This window comes from Falco naumanni, chromosome 2 (assembly GCF_017639655.2).
Source record: "Falco naumanni isolate bFalNau1 chromosome 2, bFalNau1.pat, whole genome shotgun sequence".
Taxonomy (NCBI): Eukaryota; Metazoa; Chordata; class Aves; order Falconiformes; family Falconidae; genus Falco; species Falco naumanni.
In genome coordinates this window covers 79,134,748-79,157,266 of record NC_054055.1, presented here as the reverse complement: position 1 = coordinate 79,157,266, position 22,519 = coordinate 79,134,748, and the positions used below count along the sequence as shown (strand labels likewise).

Genomic DNA, 22,519 nt, shown 5'->3' with positions numbered 1-22,519 from the left:
AAGCTTATGGCAACAAGTGACAGAAGGAAACTGTTAAATAAAGACAAATGCTGTTATTCCAGATTCAGAGCAAAGTTCCCTGACTTTATCCAGGTTTCAGATCACCATGATGGCAAAGAAAATGCATCCAAAAGACAAACAGGACCCCTCTGCAATCAGTCTTTCCACCCTGAGGCACAATAGGAGGGCCTGTGGGTTTATGTTTCATGAGCTTAGCACAGACAAAACCCTCATATCATGAAGGGAAAAAGGAAGAATTACCTGTTGATCTTCTGATGGTGACTGAGCAGTCTGAGCCTCTTCATGAGTCCCTTCATCTGCCTTGTCTTCTGTGTGTGCCTCAGTTTCATCCGTGGCATCAGACTTTTCAGATTCCTGGCAGCAAAAAAACCATTGTTAGCTTCAGGGCACATAACCAACAAATAATTTCTATAAAACTCTTTACTTTATAGTCTGGGGAGGTATTTTTTTCTAATTCAGTACTCAAATGAAAATATACCCTTTTGGACATTTTTCTTTGAAAGGAACACTTGTTGGCATGCTGCTCTGTCAGTAAAACCACAGGTAAAACATGAATTCAAGCACTTCCTCTTCAGAGCATAGTAGATTTTCTAACTTTTCTGTGAAAACTTTAATAGAAACCAATGCTCACCCTGATGGCACATTCTAGCTTCAGAAAAAAAAGCACCAGCTTTGCATTCCAATTAAACTTCATCAAGAAGCTACAGGAAAACGGAAGTAATAAAGGATTTAATGTATTGCCTCTTAATTTGCTTGTTTAAAACCATCAGGAAACTGTTCCTCAGTTCACACACCAATTTATCACATCTATTTATTCCAGCACCATGAACAAGCACCTACTAGAAGACTTTTTAAGTTCTGTTGTACTTTCAGCTAAGTAGCTATGAAAGGTCACACTGGATCACAGACAGTGTCAGATAAAAGGACACCTGTATGGCCTCAAGTGGAACAACAGAAATAGGATGAAATGCAATAGCATGAAGTGCAAAGTCACATTATTTGGGACAGGTAGTACTGGGACAGAGATTAGAAACAGATGTTTCTGCTGCACTTCAGGAGCTTGTTACTTGACAATCATCAAAGAAGAAAAAGATGGATGTATTTAAATAAACACAGAAAAAATGAGCCACGAATGTGATGCAATAGTGAAAGAGGCAATAAATATGATCCTCAGATGTATGAGGTAAGATACAGCTGGTGGAGCTGAAAGTGAATATTGATGTCATCGTATAAGGCCAAGGCAAAACCTCTTCTGGATCACTCTACCATTCCAGTCACTCAGACTCAAGAAAAAGAAATTCAGACTGGAACAGGTGCAGAGCAGGGCTACAGGAATATTTGAGGGAGTGGAGAGCCTGTCTTATGAAAGGGTGACAAAAAAAGCTTCATTACTTTAATCTATTGAAAGTAATGCTGTGAGGGGATATGATGGCTCTTTAAAAATAGATCAGAGTAAACATCAGGGAGGGATAGGATAAGGAAAAGCGCAGAGGTAGATGCAAAATGAGTACAAACCAGGTGTAAATAAAAATTCTAATCATCAGCAGTGTGAAATTTTGGACGAGGTTTCAAGTAGAGGAGGAAAAGGATCTAATTCATAAAAAGGGAATTTGACCACTTCTGAGAGGTGTTATCTGATGTGGTCGCCTCCAGCAACAGAGAATTGGGCTCAGGAGAGGTCCTGTCCTATGTCATCCTAAGTAAGTCATACATGCTTTGGGCAAAACAACATGACCCTGATAGAAAACAGGCTCCCTTCTCATCCCTGTGACCAAGCCCTTAGGACTCATCCACCTAGTCAGTTTGGGGTTTTCTGCTTTTCCATAATTTCATTTGTCTCTACAGTTCAACAAAAGCCCCCAGTCATGATCCCCTGTCCTTTAAGCTTCACAAGTCCTCCTCCAGTGTCCTATTCATATATGATTTCTTCAGCCAGTCTACTTAGCTATGCTAGTGTCACACTTCTGCAGGTAATCTGGCTTTTAGCTCCAGAGCAGACTTGGGTGAGTGCTAACTTAGGGATCTTTGTCCTATGACGTGGTGTGCAATATAAGACATGCCCTCCTGCTGAGATACTCTGCTGGATAGGGACAAAAATGATAAAAACGAGGTAAGGGAAGTTTGGAAGCAGATATCATGACAGAGTGAAGATGAACAAAATACTTCTGCAGTTTTATCTTTTTCCTGAAACTTCACTGTCCATAAGATCTGGTGCTCTTTTGGCAATTTTCTCCTGAATTATGGAAAATACATTTTATATGTAAGGAGCCTGCAATGAAAAGAGAGTAGGCACATAGTCTCGTACATTCGCTTTCCTCTCCACAGAGGAAAACAGCAACAGCAAAAAAAATCCTACCAGCAGCAAGCATCACCCTCCCTGCAGTCCTTCCCAGCACTGCACTGCCCCTGCCCTCCTGGCAGCAAAAGCCTTTCCAGGGCTGCATGGCAAACTGGAGCAGGAGGCTGATCAAGATTAAAGCTTTAAAAAGGAAAACATTTCTGTCCCACACAATTTGCACACTCCATTACACAGCTGCATGAATGTTTTTGCCAGCATGTGGGGGATGCTTGGGGAGAGGAATGAGCAGCTGGGAGTAAGCAGAAGGAACCAGAGAAAGGAGAAAAGACTAATTTATTTTTTTTTTTAATATTGTCTCATTTTGAGTGCATGTAAAACTGTAGGGTCACTGCACTCTCATACTGGTGGCATTGTTATTAAAAACATTTCTACAGAGACATTTGTTTGGCTTAATTTATTTTTTGCTTTTTCCCAAAAGCTAACAAAATATTTGAATACTAAAGTATGTAGCAACACAGACATACTGAAATTCTCTTGTGTTAATACATTGTTTTCTTAAGCAAATAAATTCCTTATAGATGCTTTCCTTGTAGCAGTACCTAAAATGAAAGGTATATCATTAATGAAAACCAAATTAGATATTTATTTAGTTATATAGGTTAGAGATTTATTTTTAGCATGTATATTAACATTTCTTTTTTAAATCTATGTACTCAATATTTTTGGCTGATACATAAAACACATAAAGACTGAAGATGGCATTCTAATTAAAATGAATCTATTTTGTAAAACTATCAGAGATGAATCATATACTTACTCAGAGCATAATGCAGAAGAAAAAAGTTGTAACTTAAAGAACTAAACTCTAGAAGCAGCGTGTTATCAGCCAGAACATGCATGCACGCACACACACACAGAGTGCTTGTTAATTATATGCAGAACTGTGATGTTAGGAATATCATCATTATGCTAGCTCTCCATAGAAACACAAATTTTAATTTTTAACTGATTTAAAATGAAGTACCATTTATAAAGATTGGCTGGCAGGTCATTTTCTATTTAAATAAAATGCACATACTGCAAATTTGTAATTCAAAACAGCCTCAGTAGAAGTTTTCAATTAAAAGACTAAAGCTCAAGTATCTAAAGATTTTGAGCTATCAAGATTATGGATATTAAAACCAAGAATACTTAGATTAAGGTTTTAATATATACAACATTTGAAAACAGATACTCAGCTCAAGAAACTCAGTTTCACTGAGTTCACAGAGCAATTGCAAACCTAAATGATCTTGTTAGAAGCTACTGGCTCTCTGGAGTTATGGGAAACAGAAGCAATATTCCAAGGCAGTTAATAAATTTCTCAAAAAAACCTGGCTGTCCCTAAAAATAAAAAGCAATTAATTACCTGCATTCAAACCTTGCTAAGATACTCAGAAGGTATAGTAATACAGCACACTGTTTGTCATCTTAGTTTAAGTAATAGGCATCTCATTGACAAAACAATTCACCTGTGCCGTTTTAGAAAACAAGCAGTGCAGCTGGAGCTTTTAATGGGCTGTTCACAATTACCAATATTTCAGAGCACTTTCAGGAATATTAAGAACAGTCTCAGACTAAGCATAAAAGTGATGGGGGGGTTAGAAAGAAATATACCCAACTTTGGGGGCAGCTGAGAATGACACACCTGACCCTAAACATACAAACTACATTAATTATAGCACAATGTACACATGTATGCTATTGGCATATCACTGTTTGTACCACTACTTCCAGATTAAATGGGATCATTCAGAAATCTATCACTAACTTGATTGATCTTTGCCAGGCATAAAGCACAGCTGTCTCCTAAATCCCAGCCTGCTACGAAATATGTTTAGAAGTATTCTAGACCAGGTATTCCTTCAAGTGAGAAGGTATTTCATATTAATAGTCTAAGAACTTATTAACACAAACACGATGCCTGCTTCTTCTCTTAGGCACATAAAACTGTGCTACTCATCCCTGTTAAATGATGCTTTAGAAAAACTTATAACCAGTAATGGGGAGGCAACAGGACAGAGAGGACAATGAAAGCTAATTGACCTTTTCTGAAGTGCCAAAACCAAGTATTGATTTCCTGTAACATTACAGAGTTTTATGGCCACATAGCACCCTTTAACGATAAAAATGTATTTGGTATATAGGAAAAAAAAGTGAAGATCTTTGACTCCCACAGTGATCTAAGCAAATAACATTTAGAGCTTTGGCCTTTCCACCAAGATCTGCAGAAGTTCCCATATGCCATCCAGGCATCTAAATACTTTATTGAATACTGTATTGGAACTGAAAACATGGTGATGGACACAGCAACTAGCCATTTGTTCAGTGGTACCCAACCAGAACCCTTAGCAGAGGTCCAAACCCAAGTGGATGCTGGAAGAGGTAGGCACCTGCTTAGAGAGCTGCCCCCCAGCCTGTTTTCTGTCCAGCTTTGATGCTGATTTGCTGTTTCCTACTGAAACAATTACAGCTTTTTCAAAAGTAAGACAAAAATCAGTGTGTAAACACAACTTTGCATGTGATTGCTGCAGATCTGAGAAGGATCTCCTTTATATCTGTGTATTCAGACCTTCTTTACATGTGTCTTAAAAGTCAGTCTGCACCTTGGTGACAACTTTGATGTGTCCTGGACATATCAGACTCACCCTGTAAGAGTAGATCAGCTTACACGTTGGGCGCTGGCACCATCAGAGCTCCAATACCTAGCAGTAACAGTTTAATGTAAATGCTGGACAAGTAGGTCTGGCGACAAGTTGTAGCCACCTAATCCACAGGAGTCAGGGCTACAAAAATGAGAATCTGCAGAACTGAAACATGTATTTTGCACTCAGAAGACTGACGTGGCAATGAATTCAACTACAAGTATTTTGTTGGGAAGTTATAATTTGTTGTGGGAGTAGCAAAAGGCTCATCTGCTTGCTCTAGAAAACTGGCCCAAAACAGTCCTGGGTCAGGATCCTAGTGGACTGTGCTGTGAAACAGCATCATGGTCATTAAAGAGCTTCTCTACTGGTGGTGCAATATGAGACAAAAGATGGATGGAAAAGGAAAGAGAATCTTCTGAGGTAAGAGTATAAAACCTGTATGAGCTTCATATTAATCTTTTTAATGTCTCAGTGAGGTAAAAACCCCTAGAAAACAAATGCTGCCTGTTTTGTGGTGTTTCTGTGCTTTATACATTGCTTTTTTTATAAATTATCATCATATTCCAGAAAAAAAATACACTTATTTAAGAATGGATTAATAGAAAACCCTGTCATATGTGTCATCATCACCATCTCTTCCACACCTGACATTATTCCAGATTCATGCTGCTGAAAATCAATGTCACAAGCCATCCATTGTACTTCATGCTAAGGTTGAATTGACAGCCTAATGAAAGGAAAGCACAAGCAGTGCAGCAAGGCTATTTGCACGACAAAGCACAGCCAGACTGCAATGCAATTAAGATGCTGAGAAACACCTCTGCAATAAATGCTAAAATACTTGTATATGTCTCCCTCAAATACAGGAACAGATTATAAAAGGACACAATGTAAATATATCTTCCACTCTGTACATGGATTTTTCAGAAACACTTTCTGAACTGAAACAGTCACCACCAATGCAGCAGTTAATCAGCATAAAACATACTTGCCTGCTACCAATAGCACTAACACTAATCTGCCCAGCTGAATGTACCAAATACATTATTTTCAACATTTACAAAGTTGTCACAAAGTAGAAACTGTAATAGCCTCAGCTGACAGCTAGGAATGAATGAATTCTAAAAAAAATTGTTATTTTGCTTCACAGACACACTATCTAACAGAACTTTGCATGAAGGAGCAGATAATATATGAAGTGGAAAGATGGAAAAATGGAATTTTCTCTATCTCATTGATTCTCCATGTATCTTTTATAATGATTATAATATGTAATACCTGCAGTCCTTTAAGCCTTTCATGGCTTTGTGGATGTTAATTAAATGGATTCTCACAAGACCCTTGTGAGGTAGGCAAGTAATTTCTATTTCCCTTGGTGGGAAATGGAACAGCTAAAGCAGAAAGTTTAAATCACTTGCTTCTTATCACACAGGGATTCAGTGTCGAAGCCATTTATAGCAACTGTGGCTCTCCCTGGGTATCTCTTAATCTGTAGCTCTCAAAGCACTTAGCAAAGGCTCCTTTTTATCTCTGCTTTTACCAAGGATGAAAACCAGAGACATTTATAACTGTGTTTCACTCGAAGTTGCTACACAGTTGGCAGCAGAGTTGGACCAGAAATCAGATCTCATGCTCCAGGGCAGTTCTTCATCCAGGTCACCACAATGCAGCAGAGTTCTATCACTCTGGCTCATGACTCTCTTGATTAATTTCTTTTGTTGAATCATCCACATTAAAGATGGCCACATTTTATTATCATCTAACAGGATCTCAGGATAAGAGATGTGATGCTTTCAGTTATAAAACTCATTAGAAGTCTCTGATAAACATATAACACATTGCTTTCTAAAAAAAGAAAAAAAGAGGACAAAAAAAAGAAATATCTTTTTCTTTTGCAAGAGATATATTGGAACATATGTACAAAATACAAAAATACAAAATACAGTGGATGGAGAACAATGGGTAGACTTCCCAAAGGGACTTCATGAAGTCCTGGGTGAGACTTTAAGTTACCTCCTCAAGGCAGAGGGATCAAACCCCACAGCGCCAGTCTGCATGCAACACAGAGAACCGAACGGGTCCACAGCACAGCCCCTCTGTTGGTAGCCAGTATAAACCCTGTTTGCTCGAGGTTTGATGCAGTCAGGGGGAAGCGAAGGTTTCTTGTAATTAACACAACCTTACATTGCATTAGGAAATTCTGCATAATTTAAAAGCTGAACATGCTAAAATACTTCTTTGTGTCAACAATAACAAAAAAAAAATCATCAGCTGGAGGCACAGTAACAAGCCTGCAGTGAAAGAAGGGAAGAGAGAAGTATTTTCTAGTATTTACCAAACCAGCCACTTTTTTTCCCTTAAGAACACTTTGCTGCACCAGCATCTGATGTAATGCTTGTCACTGCCCCTTATTTAACATGCTGAGTCACTGCCGATCTTTATCTTTTATTAAAATGAAATAAATGGCCCCCATTGGAAGAACAGAAGTGCATACCTTTGTACCTGGAGGAGGAGCAAGACCCAGGAATGAATAAATAATATTTTCTTCTTTAGCAGAGAAAAAGGATTCAAAATCCTAAAAAAGAAACAAACAAACAACAGAGACTTGGTAACAAAATTCAAACAAAAAACACAGGAGGAAGAGACTAGCCCAGGCAAATCTTTCTTATATTGATGAGAATGACCATGCATTTGTACAAGCACCTGCATTATTAAAGCCCAAGGAAGAAAACTCAGATAAAGGGAGTTTCACACTGACTAGCAAAACGAACAAATGGTCAAATGTCTCCAGAGACTTACACTTTAATTATACCACGTCTATGTCAGAATCAGATAAAATTAAGCATCTCATTTTAATGGGCCTCATCTGTACACATCAAAGCAAAGCTATTCCCATTTAAATGTTAAAATAAAACTTGCTGCGAGTAAGAACACAAAATAGATCTTCAGAACCCTTGGACAGCTTTATGGCAAATAAAAGGCAACAGTCAATGTAATAGCACAAGTGAAACGATAATGAAGAAACAGTTAATTTTAAAGAAGGGCACTCTGGTTAGAAAATGCAATTACTTTTTACACTTAGTAAAGGATTGTGTTGTTCCCTCTGACATATATGTACCAGCCAAAATATCTTGTCTACATGTGAACTGAAGTTATACATCGTTACATTAAATGCCCGTTTTCTCTTCAGTGCTAATATGACTGAACAGATGTGAGGAATGGCTCCTAACCTACCATCTAGAACTAGCATGGCCCTCACTGTATTCACCTATACAACTTCCCTATCAATTAAGGAAGCTCTGCTATCACTAATTTGTTGCTGGGAAGTTCATGATTTACATCTTACACAGGTAAAAATCAACAGGTATTTAAGATCTCAGCAGAAACTCTGGTCATAAGTGACTGGCCCACAATCACACAGCGGCTCTGTGTAGAACAGGTGGCTGAATGCATGTCTGCTGAGTCCTAGACTACCGTCTTGACTGTGTTATCATCCTCCCTCTCACCCCAAATAACTCCAAAAATAGAAGCCTGTAAATAATAAAGTGCTGAGTCATCCTTGAGACTGGGTTGTAAAGCTGGGTTAGGACCTGAGTTGTTTTATTCGACCGTTTTCCTATTTTCAGAGAATAAATCATTGACCAAGAGTAATCCTAGGGAAAGGATGGAGTGGATGGCTTAGAAGTCACCTTAATATCAGACTTAATTAAGTCTGATAACTTAATCAGACTAATTAAGACTGGAATCAATGACATTTCAGTCCATTTTGGAAGAGGTAACATAGCTTAACAGGCAGGATAAATGACAGCCCATTTCACTGATTTATCCAAGGGACACATGGGCTTTCACACAGACCTGGCTACAGGCTGCGGGAACTGCCCAGTCTGGGAGAAGCCCCAGAGCACATTTTGCCCTGACCAGGCAGAATACCTGCTGCAGCTCCAGACCACCCATTTCTCAAACCATGCCTTTGCTGTTTTCATGTTGCTGTGGGGTTCTCCTTCCTACCTAACCCAGGTCTGCCCTAAGTATTTAAGAAAGCCATTGTCTGAAGTCTAACCCATAAACTTAGGATCAATACAACAAACAAGAACACAAGGGTTTTCTGCAATTTGAAGGACTGGGTTTGATGTGAGCCTTTGACAGGCCGTATAAACACAGGAAACTTGTACCCTCCTGTATATCACACACTTACAAAACAGCCTAAGCAAACTATGGACATGTCAATAGCTGGGAAATAAAGAGAAGACTGTAACAAGGAAAGGCCATAAAGTGGACTTCATATTTTATATGTCTTGTTAGTTCCTTTCCAGAGGAAAAGCAGAAGATGGCAAGTGTACTAAAAATCTCCAGACACATAGACTTGTAGATAACCAGACCTGAGGGCACAAGCAAGACATGTGAGTGACCAGATGAACTCCTTATCAGAAGAGGATACAACCTTCTATCATATCAGGTACCCCATGGCAACTGGTAGTATACAATGACATCCATAGTAAATGTGGTATCTCACAGTAAATGGAAGGTACCTTGCTTACACTGAGGAGCAAGTTATTATGTATTTAGCATGGGGTAAAAGCATGACTACAGTGATTACTAAATACTTTTTGTATTGTATATTTCCACTCTTAGTTTTCTAATGGTGACTTGTTCACATCTTCATTCATTGAATAACCAAAGATAACTGTTCCCAAGGCAGGCAGCAAGAAAAATGAGCAGTAATTATTTAGTTCAGGTAGACAATAATATTATATCTGTAAGAGAAGACATAAATGGTATAGGTGGAGGGTAGTGGTGTCATTTGTCTTTGGAACTAGTCTTTGAAAATACAGTGAAATGTATTTTAAAAAAATACTCCATGAGTTTTTCTTCATGATATGAGTACATATTCACATATACACTCTACACTACCGTCCTTTGAATGAGCACTGTGGAAACACCAGACAGAAAACAGAAAACTCCAATTGGACATCAGAAAGTTCCATGAGTGGTACAGCACCAGGTCAGAGCACGCAGAGAGGGCATGGAAATGCCATCCTTGGAGCCTTTTGAAACTCAGAGGCCAAAGCCCCAAACAACTTAAGTTAACTTTAAAGCTATCCCTGCTCTGAGCAGCAGGCTGGACTACAGATCTCCAGAGGTCCCCATTATTTCTGTGTATTTGACTTAAGCAGTTATATGAAGCATCAAATAAAAGTTGTACCTAGTAATTCAGAGATTTTTGAAGAAAGTATGTACATGGGCATTTTAGTCTATGGAATTTAGTTTACAGAGGAAAGCATAGATTTCAGCTTACAGAGAAAACTAGTTTACATTCCATTTCTTTCTCAGTTTTCTTGGGTTTTTTGTTAAGCAAAAGCAAAGACAAGAGCAACAGAGAACTCAATATATTTAGAAAGTGACAAAGATGCAGATGTATGTCTAGACATGAGCAAAGAAGCAGCTTAAGAAAAAGATTGAGTAAGAACATAATTGCCAACACTGATGGATTAGAATGGATACTTGAAATTGGTGCTATAGCCAGGCATACAAAATGAATCCATTTCTAATCTGTTTCTTCAAGTGGCAATACAAAAGATCTTAAAGAAAACTGAGATTCAAGCTATTTGTAAGACAGTCTTAAATTTCTCTGACCTCACAGAAAAGCTGCTCACAGTTGCTGTATTTTCATAAATGCATCTGTAAGAAACCTCCATTTTACAGTGCAAATTAGGAAGTGAAGAACCTTTTCAGGGTCAGCCAGAAGACTTTTATGTACCAGCTGAAAAGCAGATCAGCAACAGGACTGCATTTACTTGCTCATTATGTCAGTCTATTCCATCACTAAAAGGAAGCCTCATCACCTGTCCCCAGCATCTCCTCTTTCCTTACCCCCACCCCAAAAATTTCACTGAACTGCAGAAGAGGGGATTGGAGATATCAGAGGACCATTTATCCAAGGCCAGAACCACTACACTATTCCTGATAGGTGTTTCTCCGGATAATGAGACAATCTCCTGAAAACTACACAATTTTTTTCTGATGTCTGACTTAAACTTCCATTGCTGCATTTTTTGTTATTTACATCTTGTCCCACCTCCAGTGGGTGTGATGCAAAACATATTTTACAAAATACTAGAACCACAGGATAATTCAGGTGGGAAGAGACCTCAGGAGACCATCTAGTCCAACCTCCTGCTCAAAGAAGGGTCAATACTGAATTCAGACCAATAATCATAGAACCATAGAATGGTCTGGGTTGGAAGGGACCTTAAAGATCACCTAGTTTCAACCCCCCTGCCATGGGCAGGGAAACCTTTCACTAGACCGGGTTGCTCAGAGGCCCATCCAATCTGGCCTTGAACACCTCCAGGGATGGGGCATCCACAGCTTCTCTGGGCAACCTGTGCCAGTGCCTCACTACCCTCACAGTAAAGAATTTCCTCCTAATATCTAATCTAAATCCACCCTTTTTTTAAAGTCATTCCCCCTTGTCCTATTGCAACAGGGCCTTGTAGAAAGTCCCTCTCCAGCTTTCTTGTAGGCCCTCTTTAGGCACTGGAAGGCTGATACAAGCCTTCTCTTCTCCAGGCTAAACAACCCCAATTCTCTCAGCCCATCTTCACAGGAGAGGTGCTCCAGCCCCTTAATCACATTTGTGGCCCTCCTCTGGACTTGCCCCAACAGGTCCATGCCCTCCTTTTGTTGGGGGCACCAGAGCTGAACTTTGCTGCAGCCCTTAAAATATTTGAAGGTTATCATGTCTCTCTCCAAATCCCTCTTTCTCTGAGGAAGGAAAACTTATATCTTGAATTTTCATCTCTAAGACCAGTGCCCCAAGGCCAGCACACCGTTAATGAGTATACACATGCACATGTGTGAAAGGCAACCAAACATACAGGACAATCAACACAAAGAGAGGTGAGGGAAGAAAGTGATCTCAGAAAGGAGAATGAGCAGAAATGAAATGTAACAAGTTTGACCTAAACCCAAAGGACTACTTGGGAATGAGGAAAGAAGAATAGTGTTAGGAAGGAGAAAGAGAAAAATAAAATGTTTTGCAAAAAAAAGATGTGTAAAGAGGTGAATTTGTTTGGCATAGCAAAATGAAGATTAACAGACGATATGATTCCCATTTATAAATACACTGAACTAGAGCTATTTAAGCTAAAGGGTGATTTTGGCATACCTGCAAATGGGGATAAACTGGCTGCATATACCTGGGCTACTTAATTCAAAGGTTTCTAGATGCCACAAGACTGAGGCCCTTGAAAACTGTATTAACAAGAACAACATATTTTAAAAGGACTTCCATGAATTCAGGATAATGAAGTCCAGACTCAGACAGACCTTTGCAATTCTCAGCCCCATTTTTAATAAAGTGGCTGAGGACAAAGGAGGTGGGATGCAGGAGAAGAGTTAAGATATATCATGTAAACCTTAAACAGCATAAACAGTTCAGGATTTCAGAATGATGGGCCTGTTAGATCTGCACAGGTTATGCAGCGAAGTAGAATGCAAATCCCCAGCTTTATATTGTAGACATGTCACAGAAGACATCATATCACTTGGAGGAATTTTGCACCAGTCTGCCAGCCCCTGGCTGTGTTCTCAACCAGCTGACATTATCCCACTTCTCACTCACTGTGCAGCTCCCTTACTCTGCGGAGAAAGGTAAGGCTCATGTACTGATAGGGATCTCCTTACCATATTTATTTGGAAATAATGATGGTATAAATTAATCTTTGTTATGCACCCACTGGGATCATCAGCTATGAGCTTTGAGAGCTGGGTACATTAGAATTCTGGAGACTTTTAGACCAATTTTAAATTTGATTTAGTTTTTAAATCAGTATCTGCAACTGCTTTCTGGACCCCTTCCCACATGGAGATGTCTTTGCAAAGGACTCTTTCTTAAGTTAAATTTATCTCAAGATTTATATTATCTGGCTTCCTGAAATAGCTTCAGACATGGAGTAAAACCTGTATATTTATCGTTTACTGGCAAGGCTGACCAGCTGCAATGCTTTGTAAGGCAATTATTTTTTAATTCACTATATAATCTTCCCAGGCAATATCAGAAGTATTTATTGTGACACTGGTTGCCTCAAAATCCAGCATAAGATATATCAAATTATACTTTTTATTGGTGCAGATTGGCCGTTAAAATGCACATGAACTCTAACCTACCAAGTTCTCTTTCAAGATTCCTATGAGAAAATGAGGAAACAATTGCACTCTGTTATTCATACTAGCAACTTTTGTTCTGAGAGCATTGAAGTTAATTCTGAAAACTTAGTGGCATGTAAATCCCTTCTCTCTGAAAACAACCTTTGCAGTAGTTCACACTGGATTTCTGGAGTAACTTAAAACTGGGCTGACTATGTGATCTGCGTTTCAGAGTACTTTGCAAGTTCATTTCAGTGATCATATCAGAGTACTTTCCAGACTATGTATTTCCAACCAGACTACAAGAAAAAAACTGCCTCAGATATCTCTTTTGAGTCACGATCCTAATATTCATGCTGGTACAGTATTACCTGTCACTGATCTGAACAAACTCTCAAGAGAAATAACCTGTTACAAGCATATACGAAAATACAAAAGTATCTGATAAGCATTACAAATTATGTTATGAAGAGTTGGATATTTATTGAATAAGGAATATAATTTTGATAATTCAAGCCACATACTAGAACTATTGCAGTCAACTATAATTCCTATATATAATATAGGATTATTATATATATAATATATATAAATATATATAAATAATATAATAAAAACTATATATTGGTATAATAAAATGGAAAAGAAAGATTTCTGTTCACAGCTCCTGGTGCCTCAGACATCTACTTGACTTCCTAGCAGCCCAGGTAAGCCTGTGTCAAACAAACAAAATATCAACACTCACCATGCAAAATTAACTGGAAGTTCAAGAAGCAAAGTGCAATACAGCTAGAGATAGCAGATCAGCCTTGCTATGAACCCCACTAGTCTTGAGTAGCTTGGTATTGTCAAACCACATAATTGAGCGTTTACTACTTCATGTGTAGCTGAGCTGTCCTCATAGTCTACATTTGGTTACCCTGAGATATTGTGTGAAGAAGCCATAGTATCATCTAGACAGTACTGCCTTTGCTCTTCAGGAGCTTAAGTAAGAGTGCAGGCAGGCAGCCAACAGTAGGACAACTGGTGAGTGATCTACACAGCAGGATGTAGGAGAATGTGAGAGGAAAACACAGAGCTTCTCACAGATGGCAAACTCCACGCCTTGCAGTGGACTCTGTGTCCTGCTCTGGGCCTCCAGGCTCTGGGACTGCAAGGGATAATTCATACAGTCTGTTAAGCAGAGTTTCTGCAGTCAGTTTTCCCTCTGTGTATATTTTTCTCTTAAAAAAGGAGTAAAATCTTGTTTCATTACTTTTCTGTGCCTAAAAAATGCTTTCTAAGAATTGTTCTTTCAAAGTGGATCTCAAATTATCTGAAGGAGTTTGTTTGACACTTCCTACTAATGGAAAAGAGTCACTTTCTGTGAAAGAAGACTATCTGAATGGTTTTTAAATTTCCAAGCAGCTTCTTACCCCACAGTACCGCTCCTCATTGAAGATCTGTGGAGGAAGAGGAATTCCATTTTGAGGCTTTTTTTTCACCTGGGACATTCTCTCTCATCCATTTCCTGTTGTCTTCATCACCTGCTATGTCCATTTGCTGAAAGTCAATCTTGTTGGCCTCTAAAAAGCCCACTACTTCTTGCTGTTTCTTTTTGATCTGGTTAGGAAAGAGGAAAACCAAAATGCTTTCTTTAAAAAGAAAATTGTTTTCTCAAAGCAGTTGCTATTGCAAGCAGAACTAATGAAAGTATGTCAGGTCGGATTCACTACTCCAGTAGCCCCCAAACTTTTTGAAGCTGAGATTCAACACTGCTTCTCAGCAAGAGCACTGACATTACTCCCCACTCTGCACCGCCCAGCTTCCTTCTTTCCTTCCTGGAAGCAGTGATACCTCCATCTCAGAAATGAGGCTCAGCAGGAAGCCTCCTACTCTGCTCCCAGATTTGTGAGTGTGGTGTACAGCTACCTAAACTAATCCTGCCTAAAGTCAGCACAGATCTGAGAATGTACATATTATCCTCAACATGTAACCGTCTCTTTTTTCCTAAGCATGACATACAACATTTAGCTTTCCATAAGCCACATGTCTCTCTCTGTCCCTGTTCTTTAATGGTAGGCATAATTAAATATGAGTGAAAGCTCAAGGAAAATCCAGTCCAGTTTAACTCCTGTGCTTAAATATTTCCCACATTACAGAATGATGTTCCAGTTGGACCGTGAAGAACATATTAAATAGAAATAGAGCATGTTATACAGAGCTTCTGTGCTGCCGAAAATTCAGTCATGGCCCTTATTCCCTTCGATGCTAGTTCTGTATAGACCTAGGATGCAGGTATACAATATTTAAGGAACTTCTCCATTTTGTATATGTCTAACTTGTCTAAGAGCTGCAAGGCCAAAGTTTATCCCTACAAGTACTGCAGCATTTGAACCAAGCACTGTTTGGACTGATCTGTACAAATACTCTAAAGCTGCTCTTCAGACACTGACAACTAAATTACTATCTAGCACAACTGCATTCCAGATGTGACTCTCTTCTCCTCCCAGTTATGCCACTCCATGCAGCAAAGCTAGTGTCCTATATAGTCGGTAGCTAGAATGATGTATCTAGGTGATTTTTACATACAAGCCATCATATGATTTGAAACCATGTCTTCCACAAGTCAGACATCTGAACAACCGAATTTAAAGTGACACCAAGCTAGTGTAAATCAGCCTGAGACAGACAAAGAGATGAGAAATAATTCATGGATTATGTACTTCTGTGATCTAATAAATCTGAAAAGCTGAAGTAGAGTGATAGCCTATTATATTGGAAGAATGAATTTTCATGATGAAAGGTAAAATTTCTTTTTATTGTTTAAATAAGGAAGTATCTAGCTATACAGCTATGCTTGCTTATAAAATAACAAGCATAAAATGCTGCACATTGTTATGACAACAACAGAGGTTTCTGGTGAGCTAAAAAAAGTATATCACTTTGAATGGAAACACTAATCCAAAGTCTTCAAAAGCCATGCAGTTGACAGATCTCAAAGGTGTTTATTTATACTCTTCTTTTCACTTTTTAAACAGAGATCATTTTCTTAATGAATATTTAGCTGCACAGATATTTGCAGAACACGTTCAGGCAGCAGAAAGGATTGTTTGAGGGACACTCCACTGGAGGAAGTGGCAGGATAATGTTTGTATAAACGGTTAATAAAATCTTCATGAGCCCGTACTAAGAGTTTCATCACATGCTCTGAAAGCCAGTGTACTCAAGTGCTGTCAGCTGCAATTTCAGCGTCAGCTTGTCTCTTTGGACACATGCACTGAAGTAGATATGGCTCCTGGAACAGCCAGTGCCCCAGTGGAAAGTGCCCCTCAGGAGGTAATGGAAATTGAGCTATAGATTCTGTGCTCCCTTGCTTATGGCTGCAGCTATAACTTCTAGAACTAAACCTGGATAAAAAATTTTTCTTCAGCTTAAGGTTCGTAATGCACAGGAGGCTCAGACAGCACCAGGACTGAAAAAAAATTAGGAGAGGGGTGTGTGAAAAATGAATGCTGAGGAAAAATACAAAGTCACATGCAATTATGCCTGCATAAGGAAAAGGCAAGCTTCCCATGATGATAACAACAATAAACTATGCAGAAGATGTACTATGTCTTAAGGCTTACAATCACTAGGGTTTAGGCAGAGCAAAAGACTTGGGACACACTCTTAAGCACGAAGTCATAAAGCAAGCCTCTGCCGTGGCTGGCACTAGGTAACTGGGCACCCAAAAGAATCTCTCCAGCAAATGGCACTCAGAGAGGGAAATCTTCCAGGATGTAACAACACAGATGACATGCAAAGGTTTTCCCAGAACGGATGAGATTGCAGGAGCTTGTTTGTGCCCTCACTTGTCTCTGATGGCATGGGAAAAATTCAGATTATTCCCTGGAAAGTGGAGGTGAGCAGGATATTACTTCATCAGTGTCACTTTCCCTTTCAACAAAGTGTAAGTTCCACCATCCCTAGCTGCTAGTCCCTTAAAATAAGAAACTTCTAAATAAATATTATCTAGCTGGAGTGTAAGAACTACAGATAATATTAGTTTCACCTGATGCATAATTAAATATTACCATCTATATCCTCACAGTCCAGAGCATTCCTGTTGACCAGCTGCCTATGGCAGAAGCAAATGGTATATAGTCAACATTTTACAGCTAGAGGAACATAAATTTTGTAACACCACATAGACAATCTATTCCTGATAATTATTCTTATTTATCACACACTAATCTCTTATTTGACTTGAAATTAATTTGAAATTTGAGCTCAGGTTTACATATGGTTAGATTCACAGTCACAGATGACAACTCCCTACTCTGTATTTTAGAGGACATAATTCAAATCGTCTACATTTTCCTCAGCCTTTCTGAGATCTACCAATTTGAAGGTGGGCCAGTTCATAAAATGTCACCAGAAATGCTGGGAACAAAAGGATTTTAGAGGTGCCCTAACCATGAGCAGCAGTAAGCAAGACTTTGGAAGTCTTCGTCTGTGTAAGACATGAACCTCCTTTCTCCCATGGTTCATGGTACCTTAGAACCTTGCAGGACATTGCTCATTTCTAAACACCTCTGTGGCTAGTAACAAAATTATTTTTTTACTGCTTGCATCAAGCCAAGCACTTAGTACTTCTTAGAGCTATAAATGTCTCTGCTTCTGCTTGCTTAATGAATAGTTCAATATCAGCTAAGTTTAGAGCAGAAAGATAACAAAGCTGAAACTATTTATAATACATTTCTGAACCACTGAGAGGAAAAATACAAACTGCAGATTTGCTCTAAGAGCCACAGTGAATTATATCATTCAAGTATTTGATCCAGAGCACCAGAATGTTACTGGGTTCACTGCATTCACTTTTCAAAAGTATTTATTAACATGATAACCAGTTGCACTTAGTAGTGTGACTGTGTTGTACATATTTTTATTCTTTACCAATGATCATCTGTTGATTTACACTAAAGGAGGCTGGGCCATCTTAATTTGAAATTCAAAGTTAACAACATGCATTTGATGGATATCAGCCACATTGAAGAGAGCATCAGTGTGACTACAACAATTTAGACTTCCAATTTAAGCTCTAGGGATTAAATTCATTCTTCTCAGGAAAAGCTGTACATGGCTGATACAAAATTTGTTTGTAACAGGATTTTAGTGATACACTGGGCTTTGTGCTGGCTTTTTGCATGAGTGAGTTTTATTTTATATATACCAAAACTCATTAAAGGTTCATTGAAAGGATACCCTCTATCCATTTTAATCAGTAAATGTGGAAAAGTACTCCAGCTGAACATTGTGTTTACTTGGCATTGCAATTACGTATCAGTAATCTGAACACATGCTGCCTTCTGAGATAGCTGCAGCTATACATACATCCAACACACCAGAACGCAGAAAATACAAAGGCGTATTGCTGTGTAAAGATGCCATGCCTGCCCTTCCAATATGTGTCTGGCATCTCACTAACAGCTCTTGTAGGCTGCTAACATACAGTGGAGATTGGCACTAATAAACTTAAAACCTGTAACAGTTCACTCGCATTAGCTATCTTTCTGAGCAGTAATAAACCACAGTAGCAATGCTTAACAGCTCAAAATGGCTGGATAAAGCTTGCGTGGTGTCAGTCGTATACATGTGCCTTCACTGCATTCCAAGAGGAAAGGAGTTAGTTATAGCTGCTAGCTGGGAGGAGATGCAAGGAATGCATATAGCAGAGGAAAGATCTTGGTTCAGCTAGTGCTAAACAAATATGTGACACGCTTAGTTTTAATTGTGTAAGTGATCTCTGAATGTCGACGTTTAATCCAAGCACTTGTACAACTGCCTTGATGAACTACAGCCCCGGTCCTGTAGATGGGGTGGCAACAGTTTGTGCCTGAGGCACACAGGATGATGATGGCACCAGCACACACTGTCTGCTCTGGGATTTAGTCACAGTCACAACTTTCCTCAGAAAATGGATGAGTAGCAAAGGAGGTAGGGATGACTCTTCTTTGATCAACTGAAGGAGACCAAAACAGGAGGAGAAACAGGAGCAAAAAGACCACTGACACACAGCGTGTGGCAATTTATAAAGCTACTTGACCAGTAACTGCTAGATTACAAATTACCAAACCTGTGGTTTTCAACCCCCTCTTCCTTTTTTCACTTGCATCTGAGGTTTCTTATAAAAAAACCAGAGTGCTAAAATGCCAATAGTAAATATAGAGTGCCAGGCTTAGTGAGAGGCTGGTGAGATAAGCTGATGAGAGAACTACAAACTTCCTCAGCTGTATTCCAATTTGAATTTTAGTGAGTGACGCCCAGTTCATTTTTTTAGATGGTGGCCCCATGAACAGGGGGTGTTTTTTGGAGCTTTCCAACTCTGGAATCTTCTTAAAGATATGGCATTAATGTCAGAGAGACAGAGATGTAGTTATAGCTATGTGCAAGTACCAGCCAGTTTGTTTAGCCATGTCACTGTGAGTGAGTGACTGCCAAAGGAAACCTGCAATCTGAGCTCATCTGGGAACTGGATATAAAAGGAAACAGTTCTTTCCCGGTTCCCACCTCCCATGGACTTCCAACCTCCCTACTATTCACATGCCCTTCCCTTCAGCTGATACACTGTGCTGACAGCTACAGCAGTAGATCTCAATACTAAAAATCATCAGTATAGCATTTCAAGAGAAACACACATGCACAAAATAAACCAAACACCAACCTAAGGAAAAAAACAAAAAAAAAGTTTGCAAAAAGCTATAGAAAGGGATGGGGTGGGGAAGAATTTTTTTCTGTATAACTCGATTCAGCTTACTTTGGCTTCAGGCTCTTTCTTAGACAGAGTTCCCCTTTTCCAGAAGCAGTGTTCTGAAGTCTCTTTTAAAAACAAATGCATTCATTTCTACTGTAAACAATCTACCTTAGCTTTTGTGCAAATACAATACCACTTTTTCCTTCTTCAGTGAATATATATTGCATATACTTTTTCAAACAGACATATCTATTAAATGACAGATAACTTGTATGTAAATGTTACAACTGTAGTAAAACCTCGCATGCAAAAAAGCCTGCATTAACAGGAATTCTCTACATCTTGAGGAGCTTTCAATAACAAGGTGGCCAGTGAGGACTAGAAGAAATCCAGTAGGTTTTTCTCTCACATGCAAACTCAGACTGTCCTGGGATCTTCTAGGCTAATTTACCAACCTGATCCCAGCAGAAAGAGGAGTATGTTAAATGAGAAACCTACCGCTGTAGACCCCGAAGATGTGGCTACAAATACTTTGATCACCATGTTGACAGTGATGAAAATGAATCAGCAGAGCACCCCTGCTATCCACAAGTCACCACAGTTCCAAGAGGAATCCAAGCGTTCAGCAGCTCCTGGGCTAACCCAGGTCCTAAATGGATGCCCCACTAGCAATCCAGCAGCTTTGGCCTCTCCCCAGGTCCCGGGTTTTCCCACTCCATTGGCTCTTAGGTATTTTGGGACAAGGGGCCAGTAGAGGATTGGTTAGTAAGAAGAGCCATAGCAAGGGGTTTGCACCTGCCCCTGGCCTTATTGCATTAGATTGACAGGGTGGCAGTCCAAAAAAGGCAAAGGAGAGTAGTGCACCAATGAGACTGAGCTGGAGAAATATTTGGGAGAGGGGGAAGGGACAAGTGAGAAGGGAGAAGGGACAGGGCGCAGGCAGCTTTGTGCTGGGGGCGATCACAAAGCTGTTGGGTAATGTTTAATGTTGTATGGGCACTGTCACAGCTACCTCCCGCATAACAGGGCTTGCACCCTCTCCCTGACCACAACAAGGAGGCTCTGGAGTTGCAGCTGCAAATTTCACCTTATGAAATGGGATGGAGGAAGGGGAGGGCAAGGGGAGCATAGATGCAGAAGTAATTATAGCAGAGATCATATTGAAATAAGCCTCAGTTACAAACGCTCTCAGCTTTAAAGAATTCAGATCATCATCCACACTGTGGGGCTCAGGGACTTCTCTGATATAAATATGTGTCAGTATACTTCCGAATACTGAGGGAAGGTGATTCAGCTGATTCTATGTATCCAGAAACTGTTGTATTTTCTCCTTTTTGCACCACCAGTGAAAATTGTCAGGGCACAAGCTGTAGGAGGAGGTCCAGAATACTTGGTAAAAAAATATCCTACTCTACTGTGTTATCCAGGATGCTCTTTTCACATCTGGTTGTTGCCTTTTGCCCCAGAGATGGTCACAATTCAGTGGCTGCCTGCATGTATTTGCCTAAGGAGATCCCTGAGCATGAGAGGTATTTTAAGAACGTTAAATGGTAACAGACTACTTTCAGATTTTAAGGGCCAAGTTTGTTTCTGCTGTAATTGAGCAACATGCCACTGAGCTCAGTTAAAGTTGACCCTATGGTAAGAGGTGAAACTGGCCTAGGTTTTAGCAAGTGCTTACACATGTTTCAAATGTTAATATTGAATATAGCAATGTCCAATCCTGAAAACACTTAAAATGGGATAAAGTATTTCCAGAATTGATTAGGTTGGATCAAATGCACAATAGTAAAGATGTTCTTGAAAGTAATATTTTTGTCTGTGCAAACTACTATGTTAAGCTGGAAATGCAGTATTCCATGTATGGAACAGGGATCCTGAAAAACCTCACTGGAAATTAAAATACCAGTATGGATAGTTTGCACCGTTTACTGTGGCTCACCATCCATCATTTCTTTCTTCTTCTGTGAGGCAATAGGAAGTCCAGCAAAAAGAAAAAGCCTGTTAAAACTGGGTATTTTCAGAGCATTTTCCTGTAAAACAAAACTAAACCACCTTAATGCAAAACTATAAAAGTGTTGCCAGAAGTGATTACACATGCTCATTTCTCAGATTTTGTGTGCAAGTATAGTCTAGTCAGTTCAACAGAAATGGCTAGCCATTTGGAACATACCATTTCCAAATGAATGTGTTTGGTTCCTAGAGCTCTGAAGAAATACAAAGGATGCAGTTGCTCATTGCTTTCAAAGCACGCTGCTAAGTATTGCTGGTAGAGCAATACTAATACTTAAAACTCAAAGCAGTAAATATTTGCACCATCAAACATCCAAGGTCAGGACTGGGACAAAATTGCCAATTAACATTCTCTCCTGTTCTACTTTGAAACACCCACTGAACTACACAGGATAAAAAATGGCTGTGGCCCAAAGCCTCTGCCCACCCGGAGCCCGGCAGGTGAGGCCTTTAGGGCACGATTCCTACTGTGTCCAGCCTTGAAGAAAAGTATTGCCCCTGCTGCTTTCATTCCTATGTGTTATTCCATAGGATAATATTCCTATATTATCCTATGGGATAATTCACCCAGACGGTGAGTTCGGAGCCTGCTGGGCCCGGCCTGTGCGCTCCCATGCACACACACACACCCTGAGG

The 22,519-nt window shown here is 39.5% G+C and overlaps 1 protein-coding gene across 1 annotated transcript in view; it reads right to left on the bottom strand.

Moving 5' to 3' along the window:
• The window catches only part of LOC121084033 (SH3 domain-binding glutamic acid-rich-like protein), a 28,697-nt gene extending 8,199 nt beyond the window's left edge, over window positions 1–20,498 (bottom strand). Inside the window, 5 exon segments of the mRNA XM_040585097.1 lie at window positions 262–375; window positions 7,502–7,582; window positions 14,571–14,633; window positions 14,635–14,757; window positions 20,369–20,498. Coding sequence (XP_040441031.1) covers window positions 262–375; window positions 7,502–7,582; window positions 14,571–14,633; window positions 14,635–14,757; window positions 20,369–20,413 — 426 coding nt within the window. The 5' untranslated portion in view covers window positions 20,414–20,498.
• Between the last annotated feature and the right edge of the window lie 2,021 nt (window positions 20,499–22,519).